This window comes from Melanotaenia boesemani, chromosome 8 (genome assembly GCF_017639745.1).
Source record: "Melanotaenia boesemani isolate fMelBoe1 chromosome 8, fMelBoe1.pri, whole genome shotgun sequence".
NCBI classification, from domain to species: domain Eukaryota; kingdom Metazoa; phylum Chordata; class Actinopteri; order Atheriniformes; family Melanotaeniidae; genus Melanotaenia; species Melanotaenia boesemani.
In genome coordinates, this window is record NC_055689.1 from 24511758 (window position 1) to 24524361 (window position 12604).

The 12604-nt window shown below is 37.6% G+C and overlaps 1 protein-coding gene across 3 annotated transcripts in view; it reads right to left on the bottom strand.

The window, feature by feature from the left end:
- Positions 1-10105: 10105 nt before the first annotated feature.
- The window catches only part of LOC121645245 (receptor-type tyrosine-protein phosphatase F-like), a 66177-nt gene continuing 63678 nt past the window's right edge, over positions 10106-12604 (bottom strand). For 2 of the 3 annotated variants that reach the window (XM_041993637.1, XM_041993638.1), the window contains exon 20: positions 10106-10420. In XM_041993637.1, the coding sequence (XP_041849571.1) occupies positions 10407-10420 (14 nt within the window). In that variant the 3' untranslated portion in view covers positions 10106-10406. The remainder of the gene's footprint in view (positions 10421-12604) is intronic. The other variant, XM_041993641.1, reaches the window with a different exon arrangement.

The following is a 12604-nucleotide window of genomic DNA, read 5'->3' on the forward strand; positions in this document are numbered from 1 at the left end:
TTAAATTTGTACTAAACATGCATAACACTGATGATATCATGTACAAACAACTGCTACTAAATTTTATATAGATCAACTAAATTGCAACCTGGTGTAGTTTTATCACATGTGAAAGTTTTTAGGTCCTGTAAAAAGACAATAAATAGATCATCACAGATCTTGCTTGTTAAAAATATCAGATATATGAACAAATATATAAAGATGCAATGGCAATTCTCCATTATCTAATGTTTAATACAGACAAGACCAAATATTTATTTATTGGTGACTATAATGGAAATTCAGGGGTAATAATTCTAATTAATGTTTAATGATGACCACACTAGCATACTCCACATAAAATGCTAAATACAAGGAAGATATTTGGAAGTAAAGCTGTCCAGTTCAAGACCCATTTAACTATAATAAAGTAGCACTGTTAGCCTTTAAATACCAACAAAGCTACAAGATGTGGATTTCAAAAAGTTGAATTTGTTGACTGTGGAGTATTTCAAAGTGATTACTAAGTGGCCAATGAGCATTATTACATAGAAAAATATGGTGAAAGGAATGCGAGATTGGCAAGTTTTTAAAGTAAATTACTACATGGAGTGTTAACATTTTTAAAGGAACTAAAAAGTTTAATTATAAAATAATAAAATCATTTTCAGCTGCAAAACTTTCATTAGCAAACATTTTCTTTTCATTTTTATTTTAAAAGTTTGAAGGTACTTTCTATAAAATAAGTATCATTAATTTGTTTTTAAACTGGGCAGCTTTTGTCTCAGAAGGTAGAGTTGACCATCCACCACAGTGGTTTCAGTGGTTTAAATGCTAATTCCTACACTGAGCATTGCTTAAACACTGAACCATCACTGCCACTGATGTATGGTGGGAAAATGATTGTACATATGTAATCAAGAATTATGTCATATAAATGAGTGTATGAATTGATGAATGTCATGTTTAGTGTCAAGAGATAAGATAAGACAAGTACTAAAAAAGTTCTTGAACAAGAGCTTTAGCTTTCTGCATAACATCTCATTAAGTGAAAACTTCTATTAGTTTATTTGAAGATGTGAAGTTTTTGCACATTTTTATTTTTATTTAAATCCCAACAAGGACTGAGAGCAAGTGATTGTTGGGTATGGTCTGACCGAATCTATCAAAGAATGAAGTTCCAATGTTGAAATTATCACATTTTCCATTTTTAAATTATATTTTGTACAAAAATGTTCATCAAGATTATAAAAACAGAGCCTTTACTGGCAATAAACAACAACAAAAAATGTACAACACATTTCACATTGATTTATGTGTAGTTTACAGAAAGAATTGTGTGAAGGTATGTGCTGCAAAATGTAAGAGTTTTGCATATTTACAAAAAACAGAAATGATAGAAAAAAACTATTTTATAAAAGTTTACTTTAAAAACCAATGTGCAGCTCAGTCTAATATTGAGTTATTCTTTGTATTTAGACACCAGCTGGTTGACTGCCATTTTACTGCCCTTAACTTGACTTCTGATCTTAGGGTTGTGTTTGAAGGCAAACACCAGCGCTGTAACACGTCTGTATGAGCCGCTGACCAGTCGGGAGCTCCGATGGAATCTTCCCTTTCAATGTTGTCTGTAAGGCCAGAATCCTCCTGTGTGTCAGGAACAAACGGCAACCTCTGTCTGTAAAATGTGAAGCTATGTGGAAGTGCTAAAAAAATTGCAGTCAGCCCTCATCCACTAGGGGCTGCTCCAAATCCCCATAGACTCCCATGTTATAAAGACAAACTTCACAGCAGAAATAAACATTTTTAAAGCCTGGTACAAAAATCCATTTTAGGATTAATAGGTCAAGTTTACCTTCGTTGGCCACTGCAACAGAGGAAACTGTTGGTTTATTTTGTCATAATCAATGGTGAGTCTTTATTTTCTATTTGGATTCATGACTGGCCAACGAGGCACCGAATAGGTGCTATTGCACGGCCGGATGATACTTTTTTCCAAGAGATTATCAATAATTTCTTGGACAGGTTTGTATGATGCCAATGGAATTTTGTACTGGCGTGGGAGGGGTATTGGGTGGAGTTGGTATTCACACCAAGTGAACTGTAGTCAGACCATCCAGAGAATCTATGGAAAAAGCTTCTTTGTATTTGAGCAGTACTTTGTGCAGTTTCTCACACTCCTCATCGTTAGTAAGGGCATCAACTTTTGCTATGATTTCTTCAATCTGATCTGAAATTTTTGTAGCTGAAGGTTTTTCTTTAGCTTCTGTCTGCAGTTCAGATTTTTCAGAGGTCGAAGAAATTTATAGAGTGTAACGTCATTTGTTCGTTTAGGCTCAAATCGATATGACTCACTGCATCAGGGTCCAGATCCAAGACAGAGAAGAGTGTGATTGCCTTCGACAGTTTATTGTAGACCACTTGTGGTGTCTGGTCTTCAGGCAACAATGAAGGGGCGGATGCTGCAAATTGTTGTGATCTTCAGCCTAAAATCATGGAACTGTGAGCTGATGAGCCAGCCCAGAGGCGTGGCCTTGGGAATCAGGATAGTTTCAGGAGGAGGGTTACATGCTGCTAAGAACGTGACCTTGGAATCCAGGGCATGACCATAATGTTGCCTGTTTGTTGTGTTTTTGTCTCCTCTTTCTTCTTTCTGCTTTCCATTTTGCTTCTTTTAGCTGTCTTCCTCCTTTTTCTGACCCCTCTTGTCAGGTCCAACAAGGCAGCCTGTCAAGAATAAGCTTGGTTCGGCATCTGAAATGACCCATGGCCCCAGCTTTTTCCTAGTAAGAAGAGTTGACTCTGGTGTTGGAACACAGTAATTCCAGACTGATTCCCTCAATCAGAGCCTCCTTTTGTTCTTGCTTCCCTTTTTCTAAGTTTCTTCCTAGTATAGTTTTAGGTTACAGCAGACTTAACGCCATTGTCCAATCATCTGTATCTGACCTGTATCCAACCTACCATTTAAACCAAGTAAAATCATAGAAAAAGTTGTTTTTATTCAGTTAAATTACTTTTTGGATAAAAACAATATCTTGGAAAAATATCAATCTGGTTTTAGGACAAACCACAGTATCGAGCTCTTCTAAAGATTGTTAATGACCTCAGGTGTAACTTTGATGCACGGAAACTTTCAGTTCTGGTTCTACTGTCACCTTTGACATAGTAGATCACCAGATTTTATTAGACAGACTCAGAAGTCTGGTCAGCCTCTCATGTACTTCTCTTAATAGAAGTACCTGAGGTATGATAGGAGTACTTTACTCCTATCTCACAGATCGACAGCTTTATGTAAGTATGGATATATGCTTCACAAAGACCCATAACATTCAATGTGGGGTTCCCCAAGGATCAATTCTAGGCCCACTTCTTTTTAATTTGTACATGTTGCCTCTTGGGGATATCACTAGGAGGCACACCATCGATTTTCACAGCTATGCTGATGATATGCAGCTTTACACGGCAGTGTCTTCTGATGACCTGGAGCCAGTTAACACTCTTTTAAACTGTATTTTAGATATAAAGTCATGGATGGCTGAGAACTTCTTACAGCTTAATCAGGACAAATCTGAAGTTTTAATTATCGGTCCTGAAGACAAGAGAGATCATTTTACCAAAATAAACAAAACTTTAAATATTCTCAGTGTGTGAGAAATCTAGGTGTCTGAGCTTGATTTTATACCATACATTAGAAATGTTACAAAGACAAGATTTTATCATCTTAAAAACATCTCCAGAGTCCGCCCTTTTCTCTCCTTTTCTTTCTGCATGCTTTTATTTCTAGTAGAATATATTTTTGTAATGTCCTGCTCTCTGGTCTTCCCAAGAAACTATTTCTAACCTACAATTACTCCAGAACTCAGCAGCACGTGTTCTGACGAGGACCATAGGGTGGGAACAGATTGCACTAGTTTTAAAATAGCTGCATTGGCTCCCCATGCATTTCAGGATCGATTTTAAGGTTCTTTAGTTGTTTATGAATGTCGTAATGGTCTTGGACCTTCTTATTTATCAGACTTACTTTTAGATTATGAACCCTTGTGGACTCTGATATCCTCTGGTACTAGCCTCTTAGTTGTTCCCAAAGTCAGAATCAAGACTTAAGTGAGGCATTGTTCAACCACTACAGGCCTCGACTGTGAAGCAGCCTGCCAGAGAACATCAGGGCTGCAGGGACTGTTGATGTTATTAAAAACAGGCTCAAGATCTTTCTTTTTAGCTTAGCTTATAGCTCAATTTTATTTGATTTTGTTCATATTTTTAGTTTTTTAATCATATATTTTTTATTATCTTAAATACCACCTATTTATATGACTTTCTGTCTTATTGTTTCATTGTTCTATTTTTACCCAGTTACACAGTTTTTGTGAACTCCTCTTTTTTATTTTATTTTGTTTTTATTTTATTTTTCTGAACTCCTCTATCTGTATTTTTATTCTTGTCACTCTTATCAGTTCTTATTGTCTACAAGTTTTATTTAATCTTGGCTTTACTTTTTAACTCCAGTGTTTTCCTCCTGGGGTTCCAACACACAGGTAGCTTTACTTAATCTGTCTGCAGGGTTGTTGCCATAGTGACTGCCCTGATCTGGGTGGTTCCTGTGATGGCGCCCTCTGTGGTCACAGGTGGGCTTGCTTCTGGTGTGACTGGAGTCCCAAGATATTGTTTCCTCACAGCAGCGTCAATCCAGATGTTTTGATTCTATTCTTATTTTTATACTTACATCCAGTTAAGAGACAGTAACTTGGGATGGGAGTTCATGTTCGTATAGAATGGTGTATGGATGGGTGGGTGGAGTGTACATGTGCTTTGTTTTCATGTGTGTAAGTTTATGTGCGATTGTGTGTGAACTACTGTGAGGTGTGTTTTAATTTTTTGTTATAGGCTTTGGTTTGTGAAGGCTTTTAAATTTTGTTTTTACTATGCATAATTTGTTTTTATTATTTAAAGCACTTTGTGTTGCTTTGTGCATGAAAATTGCTCTATAAATAAAATTGATTTGATTTAAAGTACCCTTGACTTTAGCTGTAAGTAAAACAAACACATGGTTAACACTGAAGAGTTGACAGCAAAGATTAATTAGTTCATTAAACAAAAAAATAAAATTTTTGAATACTTTTCACGGATAAAAATATGCTGTCGTCCAGGGACCTGAAGAGAAATTAAGCACTTAAACTAGGATACTCTCAGTTTGTAGTTAGGATATTTCCGGATGTCAAAGGAATGCACATTTCCTTAAATCCATCTGCAAATAAAATACATTTATAAAAACCAAAACTCTTGAAGAATGTCCACTGGATGGCGTTCTAACTCCATGTCAGAACTTACCTATCTACAACTATGTGGTAAATTGTCCTAGAATTGTGAATGAAATTACTGTCTATGTTTCACTGGTAAATGGGATCCTTTTTAATCAATTACTGTGGGAGAAATCACAACATTTAGTACAGTCAGGGTGAAGTATATATTTCCCACCATTCAAAACAGCAGTTATCCTGACTGCAGGATGTCGAGCTTACAGCTACAGGAAGAATTAAATCGGAACAGACTAATCTTAAGGCACACATGTGTGGTGGTACTGCTCTACTCAAGATTTCACAACTGATAAGCTGAAATAAAGAGCTACAGATATGTTTAACTGTAAGTAATTTAGCTCTTCTATCTCAGCTTCTTGCATTAACAAACTCACTAAATCATACGTCAGAAGTCACTAAAAAGACTGGACAACAGGTGCATTTTAAAATAAATGAGTCCTCAAATATTTCCTACCCCTGTATCAAGCACTCTCTGTCAATCTGTCTCTTCTCTTTCTCTCTGAATCACTGAAGTGGCTGTTGAGGCTGTTTTTTTAAACAAATGATCTTGTCAGCTTCACCATTCAAAACAAGAAGAATAACAAGAGCTTTAGACACTGTGAAAGTAAGATGTATGCATTCTTAAATTTTGTGATATTTTTATTTGTTTTTTGTTTTTTTCTTGACTTAGTCATTTATATAATGACGCAGGAGGTCTTCTATTACAACCACCCTCTTAAGAAGAAGAAACACAAGAGTCGTCTAGCTCTATGTACATGTTATCTATCCAATTCAGTTACATAGATGTTCAATAGCTCACCCAAAGAGATTCAGTTGTTGTTTGTAAACTCTTTCATCATTCTTTGGTTGTGTTGATGTTTCACCCATAGATATCTACAATGAAGGCTATGCTTTATGGCGGAGATTTGAACATCCTCACCTGGTGACCATCTTGCCGCAGGCTTGCTTTCTCGTGGGATCTGTGGTATCTGAGGGAAGGTGAGTGAAAAATACTTTTATTTCACTGAAACCTTGACGGATTTACAAACAATTTGGTTTCTTATAAAAGTTATTAACGTGGCTATAATTCTGGATACCTGAACATGTTGAAATTGCAGCTTTTGTTTTTAAAAAAAAATTACTTAAATGTGCAGCATAGTTGTGTTCTCCACAGTAAAGATTATCAGAGCAGCAAAAGCAGCTCATTCGCCAGGTATTAGCAAGTTCCAGACAATCACAGCCCATCAGACTGCTGGAGGTTCTGTACATTGTACAGAAGAGGATTGGGTGGGTAGGATGTGCTTTTACTCGAGGAGCACACAGTATCTCATAGACAGTCACCACCATATGCTGTTGACACTAGTTGTGTCTGTTTTTTAAGCTAAGGCTGCACCACATTGCCAAGATGACTACACTTAATTTACAGAGAATCAACATGCACCAGAAGCTCAACAAAACAGTCCTATTCAAAGGAAATTAGCCAAGCCTTGTTTTTTGGGCTGTATTGGTCTAGTGAAATCCTAACTTGGGTCATTATTGGGTTATTATTGTATATCAGTGTAACTCAAAGGTGTTTTCAGTGTTAAATTTAATTCCACTGTTTTACTCACACATCTCTCTGCTTCTGTCTCTGTCCTCCATGTGTAAAACTCCACAATAGTCTAGTTCTCTGTACAGGGTGGGGGTTTCAACAAGCTGCATTCCTTTATATATATTTGTCACTTTTATGTCCAAAATGTTACATTGAATAATGAATTGAATAATAAGAATAATGTATTATAAATGTATTATAATGTGCTATAATATAAATATTAGTAATATAATAAAAGAATTTGAATTATTACATGTTTAAACTAAACATATAACAAACCAAATTATTTATATTGTTGATATTCATACATACACACACACTCACACACACACACACACACATACACACACATATGTCCATCTGTACGCTGAGTTTTAGTAGCCTAAATATTGATTTAACATAAATATTGTGTGTGTGTGTATTCATTGCCCTTATGTTTATTTTCATATGAAAGTCCATGTTTAAAGCTCCGCTCTAGAATCTTTGGCTATAATTATTTATTATCTTTATTCATAAGTATTATTCATAAGTATGCATTTTCATAACTACATCTCTGGTTTTTATAACCAACTAAACTCCAAAAAATCGCTATAAAACTGAGCAAGTTATGGTTATTTAAAAATAATGACTGGATGTGTCTGAACTTTCTTCAGTTAAACAAAAACAAAACTGAGATGATTGTCTTTGGCGCGAAAGAGAAACGATTAAAGGTCACCACAGAACAGTCTATACACCTAAAACCCACCGACCAGGCCAGAAATCTGGGTGTATTGATGGACTCAGACCTTAACTTTGAAAAACACATTAAGGGAATTACAAAATCAGCCTACTATCACCTTAAGAATATATCAAGAGTTAAAGATCTGATGTCTCAGCAGGACCTGGACAAACTAGTCCATGCTTTCATCTTTAGTCAGCTTGATTATTGTAACAGTTTTTACAGGTCTACCTAAAAAAATCAATTAGACACCTGCTCGAGTCCTCACTAAGACCAAGAAAGTGGACCAAATCAGTCCAGCTCTGAGGTCTTTACACTGGCTGCCTGTTCATCAGAGAATAGACTTTAAAGTTTTGCTGCAGGTCTATAAAGCTCTGAATGGTTTAGGACCAAAATACATCAGTGACCTCTTGACCCATTATGAACCTGCCAGAAGGTTCATAATGGGTCTCAGGTCATCTGGTTCCAGTTTATTATCAGTTCCCAGAGTCAGAACCAGACATGGAGAAGCTGCATTCAGCTTCTATGCTCCACATGTCTGGAACAAACTCCCAGAAAGCCTCAGATCAGCTGGAACACTCAATTTATTTAAATCCAGGTTAAAGACCCACCTGTTCTCTGCTGCATTTCAGTAGTTTTTATTTAAAGTCAAAATCTACATCTGGTTCTTTTAAGCTGGAATCATGTTTTAATATTGTCTTTCCCCACACTGAAATTTTATTTCTTGCTTTTTATCCATTTTATTTTAGCATATTCCTTCTGCTTTTATTTCATTAATTGCATTTCTTTTAATCTTTATTTTTAATTTTATTTCTTATATTTTTTAATGCACTTGTATTGCTTTCTGCACCCTGCTGTAATGATTTATGTAAAGCACTTTGAAATGTCTTGTACATGAAATGTGCTATACAAATAAATTTGCCTTGCCTTTGACAGTGTTTATTATTTAGTTATTATTCACTTACTTGTTTATATGCTGTTATGTAGTTGTTAAGTTTTCCAGCATAGCGTAGCTGTTTTATTATGTTTAAATGAAATTTTTACTCCCTGTCTCTTTAGTGGCTCACATCCATGTACTCATCAGACAACACAGCAGCCCTTCTCGCATGAAATGCCATGTCTTCTACTGGTACCAGTTGTGCACAGAGGCTTTGCCACAAAGAAGCAGCTTCCCACAGCCCTGCCTCAGTTAGATTCAGTCCTTGGTGGAAGGTAAGTTACATGAACAAATCAAGTCATTGGTGGAGTTTTATGTTATTTGATCATATTCAACTTGCTGACAGGTTGACTTGGAACTGTTTTCACACAGGTATGAAGCAGTCACCATCACTTGGGTGACGCAAACCACTTTGTGGTATTCCACAGACAAACTGGCACTTTTATGATGGCCTGAAATAAGCAAAAAAGCCAGATGTGGGAATACTCCCATCACAAACGCAAACATGGAAAAAACACTTGGGGAAAAAACCCATGTTGGCCATGTTCTCATGGTCAGAATAAGTATGGGCAGCAATTTACTAGGAAGGGGCAAAAGTTCTGAGGCTGCTTACCAGATAACATTAATAATTTATATTAAACCATTTTATTAAAAGAAAATGTGTTATTTTTCTACTTTAGGACAAAGCAGCTGAAACGAGGGAGGAAAGACAAAAGAAAAACAAAAAACTTGTCAAATTCATTCCTGATGATGAAGGTGTAATGGAAATGCTGAGGGTGAGCATGTATTTCATTTAATCTTATATAGCTGAAATCCTTTAGGACTTGCTCATTATACTAGCAAACTGTCCAGGATGTACAATACCTCTCACTAGACAGTAGCTAGGAACAAATTTTGACCAAACAGGATCATTCTATTGTCTATTTGAAAACTAGGCAATCTCTAGTTTTGCTATAAACTCGTCTGCTAGAGGGCAGACGGGTTTATCATATAATATAGAAAGCTTATGTTTAATGATTAATAACATGTGCCAGCTGTAGGCTACCATGCGTTTAAGATTCACTTATGTATTGACTTTGCTGGAAATCCTCCACTGAGTCTCACAGCAGGTGATGGCGGGTGTAGCTGTTTTCCCTTTTTTGGTCATTTTCATCGTGATTTCAGGGCTCACTAGGTGATGCCTTTCATAGTTTTTGCTTAACCACCACGGGGTTGTGATACCTAAGTCAATGTTTTGGAACCGACAATGCAGTTAAGACGTCAGAGGACTGGGCAACCTCGAGCACAGGTTTTATCACAGGATTTGTTAAACCTCCTTTCTGGAATACCCCCCAGTTGGACTAGCTGTCCCAGCTAAGATTCTGCAAATGACATTTCTTCCCTTGTTAATATTAAAATATAATTCAGAACAATGAAAAAGTTAGCTTTGTTCTGCTTAACAGGCCGAACCACAAGTCAAGCTTTTCTCCCAGACTGAACTGGAAAGAGATGTAAAAGAAGAGCCACAGAAGAGCTGTAAGCACTCCTCATTGTATTCTTTGTATTCATTGTTGTGCAAATTAGAAAAATAACCACACACATTTCAGTCAGTCTCAGGAAGGTATTTATTGTGTTGTAACTTAAAAATGATATTGTACACAAGCTCACAACAAGACTTAATACTGAGTAAAATAACACATTAGTATAAAAGATTATTGTGTTTGAAATCCTTTCATAATCATGGCTTTTCTTAGTGGCGTATGTCATTCACAGAGGAGCAGGCTTACGCTTTGGTCTTTTTCTCCTCAGGAGCCCTTGGCTGCCAGGGTGGATCCTAACCACGATCTTGATCCTGTCCATGTTGATCCTGATCTGGATCTGCTGGGCCACATTGGCAACTGCTGTGGATCAGTCTGTACCTGCTGAAGTAAGCAATGTAATATTCTTTATAGTTTAAATCAGTCAAACCTAAGATTCCTTCTAAATGTTTAAAGATTTTCTGAACATAAAACTGCAAACTTCTCGATTTTCTAGCCTCTGAAAAATAAAATTAAATCATTTGTAAAACTTTTTTGTGAATTGCTTACTTTGCCATTATGCATATGCATGTTTGGGGAGTTTTAAAGCAGGAATTTTCAACTCTGGACCTTTTTGGCCAGTGTCCAACATGTATTAGATGTTTCCCTGCTGCAACAGACTTGACTCATATTAATGGTTCACTAAAAGGTTTGTGCAGAACTTGACAAGCTGTTGGAGAACCATTAAGTTGAATCAGGTGTGTTACAGCAGGGAAACATCTAAAACATGCAGGACATTGGCCCAAGTGGTCCAGAGATGGAGATCCTGGTTGGTTGCTGTTTAATTTGTCGTTGACCTCAGGTTAAAATTTGCTCATTGTGAGAAAGGTTGCTGAACACAGCACAAAAAAATGGAAAATGACAGTGTTTACAAATTATTTTAAGTTTCACATCTATGCAGTAACTCAAGAGTTGCAGTCAACAGCTGATTTGCCTTGTTTTCACAAAAGCTATCCAAGTAACACGTTTTAGCTCGTGCAGAAACAAGAAACCAATTTAACTTGGAAGAGCCTATTTCTTGGCTGGAAGGAGTAACCTCTTGGGGAGCAATTCTATATTTGGTTTTGGTTCAGATTCAACACGTAACATATAATTAGCTCATTTTAAGCTGGTAGATAATTCAGCTTTTAGGACACAAGCGAATCATCCACCTGCATCTCTGGGTGAGAAGCTGACAACAATGCAGGCGGATGATTCTCTTGTGTTCTGAATTGTGGACTACCTGACCAGAAGACCACAGACACACAGTGCTGCAGGCATGTGTCGGACACAGTGTCGGACACAGTGGTCAGCAACACTGAAACACCACAAGGGACGGTCCTCTCCCCCTTTCTTTACACCCTCTACACATCTGACTTCAGCTACTGCACAGAGACCTGCCACCTTCAGACGTTTTCTGATGACTCTACTGTAGTTGGATGTATCGGTGGAGGAGATGAGGTTGAATATCAAGCTGCTGTGGACTCCTTTGTCACATGGTGTGAGCAGAATCATCTGCAGCTTAATGTGACAAAGCCTAAGGAACTGATTGTAGCTTTTAGAAGATCCAGAACACCAGCGACACCTGTTTCTATACAGGACGTCAATGCTTCAATTTTTATTTACAATATGTACAAAAAAACCAACATAACACAAAGAAAAGTGGCAGGTTCAGCATGACCCAACACAAAAGAGCAAAGAATCAAACAAATACAAATACCAACTATTACTCAGTTTACAAAAGAACAGAAAATACCCATGCACCAGGTAAATCCGGGGAGGTTTACTCAGAGGTTTCAGCCAAGGTAACAGGTAACCAGCACAAAATCACAGCTCCTGAGCTGGACAGCTGGGTAATACCCACACAAAGTAGCACACTACAATACTCACACAGAGTAGCCCACAAACACCTCTCTCAAAGAAATCAGTCCCAAAATGGCAAACTGTGTCCTGACACAGCTGCCCCAAATGAAGGTAATCCATGTTATTTCAAGGTGAGGAGGATTCCTGAGTGGCCAGTCTGAAAGGACCTGAAATGCCGGCGACCAATCCTGGTGGTGGAGGGTGGAGCCTGTCCTTTCAGCCAATCATCTCGATGCAGTGGCACAGCAGTATTTGCATATACGGCTGCAGGCAGATCAGCCTGGGGCCGTAACACCTTGGAGTGCATATTGACAATAAAATGGACTGGGTTAAGAACACTACTGCACTTTACAAGGACGGCCAGAGCCGTCTCTTTTTTTTGAGCTGGCTAAGGTCGTTTAATATCTGCAAAACACTGCTTAGGGTGTTTTATGAGTCTGGTATGGCCGGTGCTATCCTCTAAGCTGTTGCATGCTGGGGCAGCAGGCTGAGGGTTGCAGACACTAACAAACTGATCTGCAAAGCCAGTAACGTTGTGCGGATGGAGGTGGACTCTCTGACGGTGGTGTTGGAGAGGAGAATGTTGTCCATAATAAAGACAATACTGAACAATACCTCCCACCTGCTTCACAACCTGCTGATCAGTCACAGGAGTACGTTCAGTGAGAGACTGATAGCACCTAAATA